This window comes from Oncorhynchus tshawytscha, unplaced genomic scaffold (genome assembly GCF_018296145.1).
Source record: "Oncorhynchus tshawytscha isolate Ot180627B unplaced genomic scaffold, Otsh_v2.0 Un_scaffold_4246_pilon_pilon, whole genome shotgun sequence".
Lineage (NCBI taxonomy): Eukaryota > Metazoa > Chordata > Actinopteri > Salmoniformes > Salmonidae > Oncorhynchus > Oncorhynchus tshawytscha.
Window position 1 is genome coordinate 1312140 of NW_024609831.1, and position 12520 is coordinate 1324659.

General features: G+C 41.6%; 2 protein-coding genes across 3 annotated transcripts; one reads left to right on the forward strand and one right to left on the reverse strand.

The window, feature by feature from the left end:
• Window positions 1-299: 299 nt before the first annotated feature.
• LOC112253649 (cytochrome b-245 heavy chain-like) lies at window positions 300-7777 on the forward strand. Of its 2 annotated transcripts, none has more exons than XM_042319432.1 (13): window positions 300-447; window positions 544-636; window positions 1260-1370; window positions 1475-1559; window positions 1686-1834; window positions 2691-2872; window positions 3097-3229; window positions 3322-3414; window positions 3643-3896; window positions 4298-4460; window positions 4991-5137; window positions 6092-6216; window positions 6419-7777. In XM_042319432.1, the coding sequence occupies exons 1-13, from the start codon at window positions 403-405 to the stop codon at window positions 6534-6536; spliced, it is 1698 nt and encodes a 565-aa protein (XP_042175366.1). In that variant the 5' UTR covers window positions 300-402; the 3' UTR covers window positions 6537-7777. The 2 variants fall into 2 exon arrangements, with proteins under 2 accessions (XP_042175366.1, XP_042175367.1); XM_042319433.1 differs by lacking the exon at window positions 300-447 and adding an exon at window positions 1034-1161.
• LOC112253647 (dynein light chain Tctex-type 3) lies at window positions 7524-10444 on the reverse strand. The gene is made up of 5 exons (XM_024425576.2): window positions 10297-10444; window positions 9918-9959; window positions 9475-9598; window positions 9219-9296; window positions 7524-8752 (listed from the first exon to the last, which is right to left on the reverse strand). Exons 1-5 carry the CDS (start codon window positions 10318-10320, stop codon window positions 8676-8678), a joined length of 345 nt encoding a protein of 114 aa, XP_024281344.1. The 5' UTR covers window positions 10321-10444; the 3' UTR covers window positions 7524-8675.
• Between the last annotated feature and the right edge of the window lie 2076 nt (window positions 10445-12520).

A 12520-nucleotide genomic window follows, 5' to 3' on the forward strand; every position in this document is an offset into this window, starting at 1 on the left:
TCATCCCTACTAGGCACACGCTGGTTGAATCAACGCTGTTTCCATGTCATTTCAATGAACCAAAGTGGATTAGATGTTGAATTGACGTCTGTGCCCAGTGGGTCTGCACATATGTCGTTGGATAGAGTTGGACAGGTTAAAGCAAATACCTGATGAAGTTAATTACCATGTTGCTTTCACCTTTGCTTTATTTTCAGATCAGTGCAGATGAGGAAGTTGAGAAGAAAAGAGGAAGCAGCATTAGACTATTGAGATGCACCCTCACTCACAGGGGTAGTGGTGGAAACCACATGTCCTGGTCTCTAGTCTATATAACTCAGCACATCACTGTCCCCCTTCCACTTTTCACTCTCTCTCTCTGTCTCTCTCTCACACACACACACACTCAATCATCATTTCACCATGGGCAACTTTGCTGCCAACGAGGGACTTTCGGTCTTTGTCATTGTAAGTCTGTCAAATTAAATTCTATAATTACTCCACATTTCTGTTTTGGGGTGTAATGTCCTACTGATCTAACCAGGTGAATTGGGTCTGTTTTAGCTGGTATGGCTGGGAATCAACGCTTACCTGTTTGTCCAGTTCTACATGAACTTCCTGACTGAGAGATGGTTCTACACACGGGTCCTTCTTGGGGTAAGTTTGAGAACCAAAGTCCTTAGATTTTCTATTTAAGAAATTATTTAAGAAATGGAGGTCAGTTTAAGATTTCATACTCTGCTCTTAGTGTATTAGACATCTTGGCAACCCAGAACCAAATATGGAGTGCTGGCCTCTGGCCAACTGTTGTCATCTGTCAGCAGGGGCTGCTGTATTACATATTTAACACATAGACCTTAATTCTTATTTGATTTTATATGTACATGTATATTGTACAGTTAGTAGGTCATTCATATTGAATATGTGTAGTCCATATTATGCCTAACCCCTCTTGTCTGACAGAGATTGAAACAAAAGAGGAATCACAAGTTGATGTGATATCTTTACTCTGTGGTTACAGCTGTGTATATGACTGACTACGTGTTCCTCACAGGAAGCCCAGGTGGCTAAACTAAAAGCAGCAATGACCAGAAGTGAAACTGAGTCTGCACTTTACTCTACACCCCTCTCACTCCTGCTCAGTCCCTGAGGGCCCCTTTCAATTGAAACCAGTAACCAGAAGTAAATAAAACAGATTCAAACTGTAAAAAATGGTGTTGTTCGACTAATTATTCCCACTTCCTCTCCCTCTCTATCTAACCCTACTATCACCCCCTCAGGATGCCCTCTCCTGGGCCAGGGCTCCTGCAGCCTGTCTCAACTTTAACTGTATGCTTATTCTGCTGCCAGTCTGCCGGAACCTTCTGTCCTTCCTGCGCGGCTCCATTCAGGTAACACAGACACACCCCGACCTTATTTCATTCAAATGTGTATGGGTAGTCATCTATAAATAATAGCTGTATCACATTTTTTCAAACTTTTCCTACACGTTCAGTGTTGCAGTCGCACAGCAGCTCGACAACTGGACAGAAACATCACCTTTCACAAGCTGGTAGCTTACATGATAGCATTTCACACAGGTACCCTACTCACTCACTTAGTTTGCTTTACATTTGCCTTTGATCGTCTTCATTCATCTTCATTGTTCATCAAACAGATGTCTCTGTACAGATTGTAATCTTTACTTTGCCTTTGTCCTTGCCTAGCGGTCCACATCATCGCCCACCTGTTTAACTTTGAGTGGTTCATGGGAGCCCAGCTGTACAGGAACAGCAGCTCTCTGCCCTTTGTGCTGTCCCAGATTGGCACCGGAGACAATGCCTCCTACCTAAACCCCATCAGGACTGACCAGACCGTGAGTATTCTATTAGCTACAGATTTTCATTGTTCATTATGTCTATGACTACCTAGGACACTTTGTTCATTACGTTTAGAACTGCCTAGGACACTGTGTTCATTATGTCTATGACTGCCTAGGACACTGTGTTCATTATTTCTATGACTGCCTAGGACACTGTGTTCATTATGTCTATGACTGCCTAGGACACTGTGTTCATTATGTTTATAACTGTCTAGGACACTGTGTTCATTATGTCTATGACTGCCTAGGACACTGTGTTCATTATGTTTATGACTGCCTAGGACACTGTGTTCATTATGTTTATAACTGTCTAGGACACTGTGTTCATTATGTTTATGACTGCCTAGGACATGTTCTATGTTTATGTCTTCTAATGTCTTATGTAGTGCTATAAAGGCTTTAGGAATGCATAAAGTGTAACAGAGTATTCTGTATTTAATGTAGCTATGTCAAGAGGTCAGTTCTGACCAAGGACAGAATGTTGACAATTGATTGCAGATTATGACAGAGAGGAATCCCCCAGCATAGAAATAGAATGAATAGAATGATAATGTATTTCTATGTTCCTCAGCCCATAACACACTATGACTCCTTCATTACTCATTGGCTGCCTCCTCTGAACAGAGAAATATAATATATGAATAAAACAGATCGTAAAATGATCAGCAAATGTCCCACTTTTTGTAATATTAAAGCAAGTTCATTTTGCTAAGTCAGAAGGAAGCATTTCTGAACATTACCGACTTCCCTAAATAGGTTGAGCAGATAGTCCCAAACACAGCCTCCACACTCCCTCCGAGGCTACAACATGACTGCATTACTCTGAAATCCCCTTCTCTGATTGGGTCAGAACCCAACCATAGTGATGTTCACTACCATCGCGGGGTTAACGGGCGTGGTCATCACCTTGGCCCTCATCCTCATCATTACATCATCCATGGAGGTCATCCGCAGGTCATACTTCGAGGTTTTCTGGTACACCCATCACCTCTTCATCATCTTCTTCATCGGACTCGTCTTCCACGGCTTCGGGTGAGTCAGTTAAAACTCACAAAAATGTGTGCACATTCATTGTTTCTCCATAATACCCCATTTGAGTCAGTTGAACATTTCCTACAGAGACATAACATATTATTAGCCTCATTTTAAGATATTAAAAGGGTTCATACATGCTTATAACAAGTAATATAAGTATTATACCTGCAGGTAAAGCCCTACCGTTTTATTTTAAATCTCTCTAAAACGGTTTGCCACAGGCGAATTGTCCGAGGGCAGACCGCTACAAGTCTCCTGGAGAACAAGCCATCGCAGTGTAAAGATCAGTTTGAGTCATGGGGAATGAACGGGACCTTCTGCCCTAAGCCAGAGTTTGCTGGGAACCCTCCTATGGTGAGCTATGACAGCTCGTTTTTTTTTTACATGACTTAAGTGTGTTGCTTCTTTTTTGTAACGAATATTTTCTCTGTCGGTTTCCTCTTCAGACATGGAAGTGGGTGGTGGGGCCTATGATCTTGTATGTGTGTGAGAGACTGGTCCGATTCTACCGCTCCCAACAGAAGGTGGTCATCACCAAGGTCAGTACTGTCCTTCAAGACAGCTTGTACACTCCCAACAGGCAATTTCTCTAACGGACCATTTCTTTTAGATTTAAAGCCAGCGTGATTGAGATAGTCGTCCTTGTTAGAAGGCAGCCCGGGCCAAGAACCAGAATCATGCACTATGCAGTTCACGTCTACTCATCCAACAGTTAGTTGTCTCTTTTGGCCTCCATCTTGTTTTTCTTCCATCCTTCTCCTCTCCAGGTGGTGATGCACCCGTCCAAGACCCTGGAGCTCCAGATGAAGAGGAAGGGCTTCAGCATGGAGGTCGGCCAGTACGTCTTCATGCAGTGTCCCTGCGTCTCCCAGCTGGAGTGGCATCCCTTCACCCTCACCTCCGCCCCCGAGGAGGATCACTTCAGCGTCCACATCCGTATCGTGGGTGACTGGACCCAGGGCCTGTACGAGGCCTGCGGAGGGGACAAGAACGAGACCCAGGAGGCATGGAAACTGCCCAAGTGCGTGCTTGAATGTAGAGCTAACATTTTCTACGACCCCGTCCCCTTAACTAATCTTCGGTTAAATATCCATTAGGTTGAATGTCAATTAGGTTTTTGTACTGCTATTTCTGCACTTCATGTCCCTACTTGACATCATAGTGTAGTTAGTGGGCTGTAATTTAGAACGTGACCATGGGGTTAGTAGTGTTTTCTTTGTACTGTGAAATAACGGTGAGGGGAAGTGCCACAAGAGAGGAAACGGGGTTTTCAGCAGTAGTACATTTCAATAATCGCAACATTGTGTAAGTGTTTAACCAGAAAGTATCCAGTATATTAGATTCTTTCATGTTTTTACCATATAAATGTAATTAGAAGACTATTAAACTGTTATATGACTGTAACTCTCTCCCTGGATGCAGAATGGCGATAGATGGCCCGTTTGGTACGGCCAGTGAGGACGTGTTCGGCTATGAGGTGGTCATGCTGGTGGGTGCTGGCATCGGGGTCACCCCCTTCGCCTCCGTCCTCAAGTCAGTGTGGTACAAACACATCCAGGAGAACCAGAACGTCTTCACCAAGAAGGTGAGAGAGGGGCTCTGTCTGTCTGGTTTATTGTATTTCTAAATTGCAGTGTAGGGTACATCCCCATTTCATTCCACCAATGTTTCAACTAAAATGTTCTTCATTGCATTGTGATTTGCTTTTCTATTTCATTTCATGAAGTGAGGGAAAATCTCACTGCTATGAGTGCAATGTTCATTTATTTTCAACGTTGACATCGTTCTTTTAGACTGCTCTTTACTTCTTGTTATATGTCCAATTCAAAATTCAAAAGGGCACTCGCACATCTGAGCTATCTTCGTTGCAGGTGCACGGTAACAGTTGAATAAGATGAGGAAAAAGTGGAAACCCGCACACTGCTCTTGATAGTATCACTGCTCTTGATAGTATCACTGCTCTTGATAGTATCACTGCTCTTGATAGTCTCACTGCTCTTGATAGTATCACTGCTCTTTATTAAGCTTCATGCTGCGGCCTCAAGGCCTTCGTCAGAGCTTTGTTTTGTCCAATATGTGAAACGGACAATCTTTCTTCCATCTCCTCGATGCCAGATCTACTTCTATTGGCTGTGTCCTGAGACCCAGGCGTTTGAGTGGTTTGCTGACCTGCTGCAGTCTCTGGAGGGACAGATGACAGAGAAAGGCATGGTGGACTTCCTCAGCTACAACATCTACCTGACCCGCTGGAAAGAGACCGAGGTCAGCACACTACACTTTTCAGCAGGGGCGCAACTTTGGTTGCAAGTAATCTAACTAACAATTCCAAAAAAAACTACTGTCATACACAGTGTAAGGGGATAAAGAATATGTACATAAGGATATATGAATGAGTGATGGTACAGAGCAGCATAGGCAAGATACAGTAGATGATATCGAGTACAGTATATACATATGAGATAAGTATGTAAACCAAGTGGCATAGTTAAAGTGCCACTTGGTTTACATACTTATCTCATATGTATATACTGTACTCGATATCATCTACTGTATCTTGCCTATGCTGCTCTGTACCATCACTCATTCATATATCCTTATGTACATATTCTTTATCCCCTTACACTGTGTATGACAGTAGTTTTTTTTTGGAATTGTTAGTTAGATTACTTGCTCGTTATTACTGCATTGTCGGAACTAGAAGCACAAGCATTTCGCTACACTCGCATTAACATCTGCTAACCATGTGTATGTGACAAATAAAATTTGATTTGATTTGATTTGATTTGAGAAGCGGGGGGGACATCTTTAAAAAATGTATATATATCCAGTCGGAAAAAAAACTCCAAACACTCCAACCAGCCTACCCGACCGCTCGGAGATGTCCGCATGGTCCTAAAGCACACCTTCGCCACATTTGGTATCACATTCCAATGATAAAACTGTGGGGACAAAAATCCAATTTCAGAATGTGGTCCTCCCCCCGTCCCCAGAGAAAGTTGTGCCCCTGCTTTTCAGAGTAATACTGAAGAGAACTAACATTTTCTTAAACTCAAAAGACACACCGATGTACAGATACACAGCACTAACACACACATATGTATGTTGTATGTACAATGAATGTCTCAAACTGAATAACTATTGCCCATAGATGAGAGTGGGACAATGCATAATCACAAAATGAATTTCAAAAAGTTTTTATTTTTATTTTTACAAAAGGCTGCTCACTTCAGAGTTCACCATGAGGCAGAGAATGACCCTATCACAGGGCTGAAGCAGAAGACTCTGTATGGGAAACCTAACTGGGACAATGAGTTTACTACTATTGGGACAAAGCATCCAGAGTGAGTGCCTTTCAGCCTCTTCTAATCCAAATTACAGCCAACAGAAATGGCATATTCCAGAGAGACACATGAGTTAGATGTACTTAGATTGTAAAATGGCATATTCCAGAGAGACACATGAGTTAATGTACTTATATTGTAAAATGTGTTACATGTATAGTTCACAACTTGTGGACTATTCATAATTAATGTGTGTGTCCAGGAAAAAAGTAGGAGTGTTCCTGTGTGGTCCCACCCAGCTGGCTGACGTCTTGGAGAAGCAGTGCCTGTCTCACTCTGAGGCTGGTGTCAAGTTCATCTTCAACAAGGAAAACTTCTGAGACCCCAACACCCCTCCAAGAACACCAATGAGGCAATAGCATTATTCCTACTTTATCAAAGTTAGCTTTCAATATTGCCCAGACCCAGAGTATCCTCTGGCTTGTAAGCTGTTTCACATTCCTAAACTGTTGTGTTGTTATCCCCAACATAAACAATCAATGCTTTTTATATGGATTCTTTGGGTGAATCACATTTTTAAAACTTAAGTGCCCTTATCTCACACAAGTTTATCAGATCATAGCAACAAAAATGGAAGTAAACTTCACTGTTCTAATGATCATGACCTTCCACACCCCTCCTCAGTGACATTTCACAACGGGTTTCTTGCACAAATCTGTGAAGAAATTACCAAACCTACCCGCATTTACCACAGAGGCCAGAACGTTATTCTTGTTCTGCAATACAACATGCAAACACAGAAACTCTAGTGTCAAAACTCTCTAGTTCCACTTCCTCCTGTTTCTGGTGTTGTATTTACACGTTTGTATAAGCAAAATAATATGCATAAAGTTAACTTCATTTAAAAAATATATATTTTCACTGCACCAGGGATAGCCTACCAGACATTTTGCCTTTGCAGCTTTCTTCAGTGTGTAGGTACAGCAAACGTTTGTCGAAAATGAAAATGAGCAACAACAAAAAGCTGTTTGGGATGTGATATTCTAGTTATCCCAGCTGCAGCTTCTCCTGCTGGACTCAATAGCAGCTGAGAGTTTCTGTAGGCTGGCCAAGTGAGTGATACATTTCAGCGACCAGTGAGCACACAGACACTGAGTCAATCCTATGTGTGTACGTGTGGGAGTTCAGCGTCTCTTTTTACTGAGGTCACGGTCAAATAAACCTAAAGTGCTGGTGAGGAAAAGTCTTGCAGCGTGTGGCTGATCAACTAGACTGCATAAAGTATTGTGATAACGCTTGGCTAGAGTTGTTCTGCATGGTGTTGTATTTGTGTTGCTTGATATAAGTTATACACAGACATAAAAAGGTTTAATTTGAACATTTAATGACATTCAGCTATGGGTCCTACAGTCTATTGATGGCACCTTCCACACCACAAAATTACAGGCATATTACTATTTCTATGGAACTTATTTTATTATTTTGTTTAAACAATGATTGCAACTTGAAATTGTGTCTGTATACAATATCCTGTGATTGTTTACATAGCATTTCCTAAAGCAAGTTAATCTGATCTGTGATGTAAAATAATGTACATAATAAACACACTGCTTTTCCTCAACCTATATCAAGGAATTGGGACCACAGGACAAATAAGCACCCACCAAAATAATTACTTATTCATTATAAGTAAAGCCAACATTATAGTTCGAACATTGGTATCGTAAGGTAGCAGCTTTGAAGCCAAACTGTCATAATAGGAAGATTTCAACTGATGCATTTAAAGTCAATGAATAAAGTGTCTTCGGGGTAGACAGCATTTCAGCCAATCCAGAGCATTTCAATAGATGCAGTAAATAGGTCAATGGAAGTCAGACCGTGGGGATAGAAGGACGCAGGATTGGCGCACATTCAACAAATCTGATCTAACAAAGTAGATATTTGTCAAATCCGTCATGATTGATGTACTGTAACGGGCCCACAATGTGGTTACTAAAGTTCGATTTGGATATATTTGGCGGTTTTCACTGCATAACATTTAGAAGTTGTCCCTTTTCAGGTTTAGAAGAAGTGACCGCTAAATGCTAACTCCCAATTATATAAGCTGGTAGCATAGCTAGCATACAGAAATCAGTGGTGGTCGTCAGTCGGTTTTTCTTCTAGTATTACATTGTTTTTGATTATTGCATTGTTGGGTTTTGAGTTTGCAATAAAGGCATTTCACTGTACTTGTGCATGTGACATAAAAAATGTGACTCTTGATGACATGATCATGTCTTGTCAAATATACAAATAACCACATTTTTCTGGAGGGCAATTAGGAGAGTCGGGATCTTTCTTACACGCATTTCCATTGTTTTGGTCGAGTTCCATTGATCCCTTTACCACATCTATAGCCGTATCGCTGCTTGTCCCATTCAGCATAGAATGTACAGTGAGCTACTGATTACTGAATACCTCCCCTGCAGGATGGGTGAAGCATTGCACCTTCTATAAGCAGTATCAGGGTTGGTCCTGGTCTAGGGGGTTAAGGCCACAGCAAACACACTGACCACACAGTACATGGTGCGGTTCTCCCATTTCACTGTGCAGCTCCCTGAGAGAAAGGAACAGACAGTGCATGAGTCAGATTGATAAGCAGTGTTTCCTAGGCAGCTGGGGAGGGCTGGTTTAGTGAAGAGACATGTGGTTCCCACCCCAAAGTGCTGCATGTCATGATGACACCTGTTTTGTTGAATGAAAGAAGATTTGAGATAGACAAGATGGCGACATACACATTGACGATTACTTCATGGAATAAAACTTTTTTTTAATAACGGCACATTTTCTAAATTAAAACACCACCTGCCACTGGACATTTCATAATATACATGTTTGGCTGAATCAAGAATGAAGTATTGACAACTTAAGGTCATTCGAAAATTCTCTGTGCTACCAAACAGTACTTAACCTGTAACTCCCAGTAATAGATACCAAAAATCTTTGGTTAAATATCATTATCTGGTGTAAGATTTTGTAACTAGGAAACCCTTTGAACTGAGCAGTGGTGGATGTTATCTTACCATCAGTAACAGTGTCCCAGTAGCAGGAGTTAGCTGTGTGGAGACCAGCACCACTCTTCTGCATGACAGCACAGCTAACTGTAGAGAGAGAGGAACAGGCAGGGGTCAAATTATGATCATCGTTAACAAAATATCATTAAGCAATTGTGTTTTTTCACATGTTTTTCCACCATTGGTACCATACAATAAGTTTGCATGCTGGATTTACAGCAAAATTAACAAGTCTGTGTTCAATAGGAGATGAAGGCAGCCATACCAATGTACTTGTATGACTTAGTCTGTTTGACCAGCAGGGTGAGGGCTTGCTCCACAATCTTGGCTGTCCACTGGTTCACAGTGTCCTGTCTGTAGCTCTCTTCTCCAATGATACTCTGAATACACTGCAAGACAGACAGTTTGGACACAGACACACATCTGAGAAGGCTGGCCCCTTTAGGCATGTGGGGAGCATGGGACCTGATGTGAACAGTGCTGTATTCAGAGTCACATCTATATTGGGGATATAAGTGTTTGTCTTGAGTAACCAGGGGACAAACAGACTGCGAGACTGGATACGGTTTCACATGATACCTCACTGTCAATTTACACTTAGTAATAGCTAGCTAAATCCATATTTCAAAATCCATCTTAAATATCCACATTCCCATTTGGTTATTCAAAGGTATTGATGCTGAATCAATAGATAACGTTAGTTGTTACCTCTTTCACGGAGTTACTGGCCTCTTCAGAGTTGAAAGAGCCCTAGAAACAATGATGTGTCAGAGACTTGCACTGGCATCTCTTCAACTCATCACACCTTTCACTGCAGTTAGAATGGTCAAAACTCTAGGACTAAAACTGAAATGCAGTAATATCAAGGTAGTTAGGTAAATGCTGTAACGCAGAGATCGTCTAGGTAGTTTAAACTTTAAACAGTATCTAGCTAGTTGTATTTTCCACTGTAATTGTATGGCTATTTGGCTAGCTAAGAAGATAACTCGGCTAGCCAACAGGCGTTGTTGTGCCAGCCAGTTAGCTATCTACATTCTGGATTTCATACTCAAGAGACGAACGAAATAGTTGGTAGCATATTCAGTACCTCTTCACCAGAAAATTCCTCCATTCTCGCCTTCTTAGAAGTGATAGAAATAGCTGCTTTTCCAGTGAAAATCTGCTTGATAAATGTTTGAGATTTCCTGTTTGCCGTCACAGGTGGTTAACGAGTGGAGGAAGCAGGTCACAGCCCCAAGAAATGACCTGAGGTTCTGTGAACACTGCCACCTAGCGGGTGAGCCTTAAAATAACACAGGATTAAAGAGGACGGCGCTTTCCAGCAATCTCGTTGCATTATAGTGAAAAATGATCAAAGCTTTCACATATTACCTTGTAATTCGCCTCTCTTGACTGCCTCTGCTGCCTGATCCTTAATTGGTGAAACTGCCAAGTCTGTTTGGATATTACAACCACTAAGAAGTTACTGCAAACAACGAACACTGTTTTAACTTACCTCTGACATCATCGCACACACGATAGAACAACAGAATATGTAGTGCACATTGTTATTACCATGCTGTCAGACGCTTCTCTCCTCCATTCTCATCCACAAAACAATAACAAAGGCTCTGGGACAAACAGTGGCGCTGTTTCCCCTCATGCAGATTCCATCTTTAACTATGTTTACAGACTTGTACGGAGAATTCCTCTCAGCTGATTTTCATGAGAGATGGCATCTCTGTATGTGTAGCAGACTAACAACATTAATGTTGGGCTAATTGATCCAGAGCTGGAGGTCATGGTTGTGCAGGCAGGCCAGCCCTGCCCTGGCAGTCTCCTCTGGCCATCTGGAGAGAAGGGAGAAAGGTGTTTCTGAACTACTAGACCATTTTGTCAGACCCATACAACACCCTGTCCACTTGCTTTGGCTGGTTCGCCCTCTGTCTGAACAGGATGTGATTTCCTTGGGAGTTGAGCAGGTGTGGGTCATGGTTGAGGAAGGGTATTGGCAGTATGGCTTTTGATTGAATGAAACATTATAAATGTATCCAGAGAAATGTGTCGCTCTATGGTAAGTCAGTCAGTGACGAACAATATACACTGTGTACAAAACATTAGGAACACCTGCTCTTTCCATGACATGATCTAACCAGGGGAAAGCGATGATCCTTTATTGATGCCACTTGTTAAATCCACTTCAATCAGTGTAAATGATGGGAAAGAGATAGTTAAAGAATGATTTTTAAGCCTTGAGACAATTGAGACATGGATTGTGTATGTTTGCCATTCAGAGGGTGAATGGGCAAGACAAAAGTGCATTTGAATGGGATATGGTACTAGGTGCATCGGTTTGTGTCAAGAATTGCAATGTTGGTGGGTTTGTCACATTCAACAGTTTCCTGTGTCTATCAAGAATGGTCCACCACCCAAAGGACATCCAGCCAACTTGACACAAATATTGGAAGCATTGGAGTCAACATGGGCCAGCATCCCTGTGAAACGCTTGACACCTTGTAGAGTCCATGTCTCGGTGATTTGAGGCTGTTCTGAGGGCAAAAGGGGGTACAACTCAATATTAGGAAGGTGTTACTAATGTTTTATACACTCCATGCAGGATAGTTTTCTTACTCTAGTTAGTATTAACATTGTTGCGCGCAAACCAATGGGAGTGGTAGCATGTCACAAATACAGTAGCGTGCCGAGTACAGTTGTGTGCCGACATCAACTCAGTCACACATTTGTAATCTGGGTGAACAGCCCCTTTAAGATGGAGAAAATAAGTATTGTGTGATTCCCCTTTAAGGCTTCAAATATCTACATTTTCCCAAAGGTTAAAAGAATAAAAAATAAACAGCAATTTTACACACTCTCTTTCTTCCCCTCATTACCCAAAGCCACACACCATGCGGTCAATGCTCTTTGCAGCAGCTGATTGTAGGAAACTGTTTCAAATACATGAGTTAATGTGAATGCTTAACCTCTCACATTCGTGGGAATAGGTCCATATGGATAGGGCTAAATTGAAATGTTTCTAACAGAAGAAATATGAAAAGCATATGCAAAACCATTGTAGCAATGTTAAGGGAACAGTTGGGAGGTTATGAACGTGTTATTAAACCAAAGGTGAGAATACAACAGTTCACCTGCAAGACTGAATCCAAACATTACACTGTTGATTTTATGTGCATTTGACATTTTCTGTACTTTTTGCTGCTTCTGAAAATATTCTGGATACATTCAGTAACATGATAAGAATATTCCTGGAAAATGTGGAGTAGTTGCAACATAAGACACAAAAATGACAAAGGTTTGAATGAGAGGACTAACTG

Bases quoted from the DNA above. Each gene is read 5' to 3' on its own strand.
- LOC112253649 (XM_042319432.1), top strand. From the start codon at position 403: ATGGGCAACTTTGCTGCCAACGAGGGACTTTCGGTCTTTGTCATT. The intron at 2,873-3,096 runs GTGAGTCAGTTA...GGTTTGCCACAG, and splicing joins CTCGTCTTCCACGGCTTCGG to GCGAATTGTCCGAGGGCAGA. The intron at 5,138-6,091 runs GTCAGCACACTA...TTTTTACAAAAG, and splicing joins CCCGCTGGAAAGAGACCGAG to GCTGCTCACTTCAGAGTTCA.
- LOC112253647 (XM_024425576.2), bottom strand. From the start codon at position 10,320: ATGGAGGAATTTTCTGGTGAAGAG. The intron at 9,960-10,296 runs GTACTGAATATG...CATTGTTTCTAG, and splicing joins AGGAATTTTCTGGTGAAGAG to GGCTCTTTCAACTCTGAAGA. The intron at 8,753-9,218 runs GTAAGATAACAT...CCTTTCTCTCAG, and splicing joins CTGGGACACTGTTACTGATG to GGAGCTGCACAGTGAAATGG.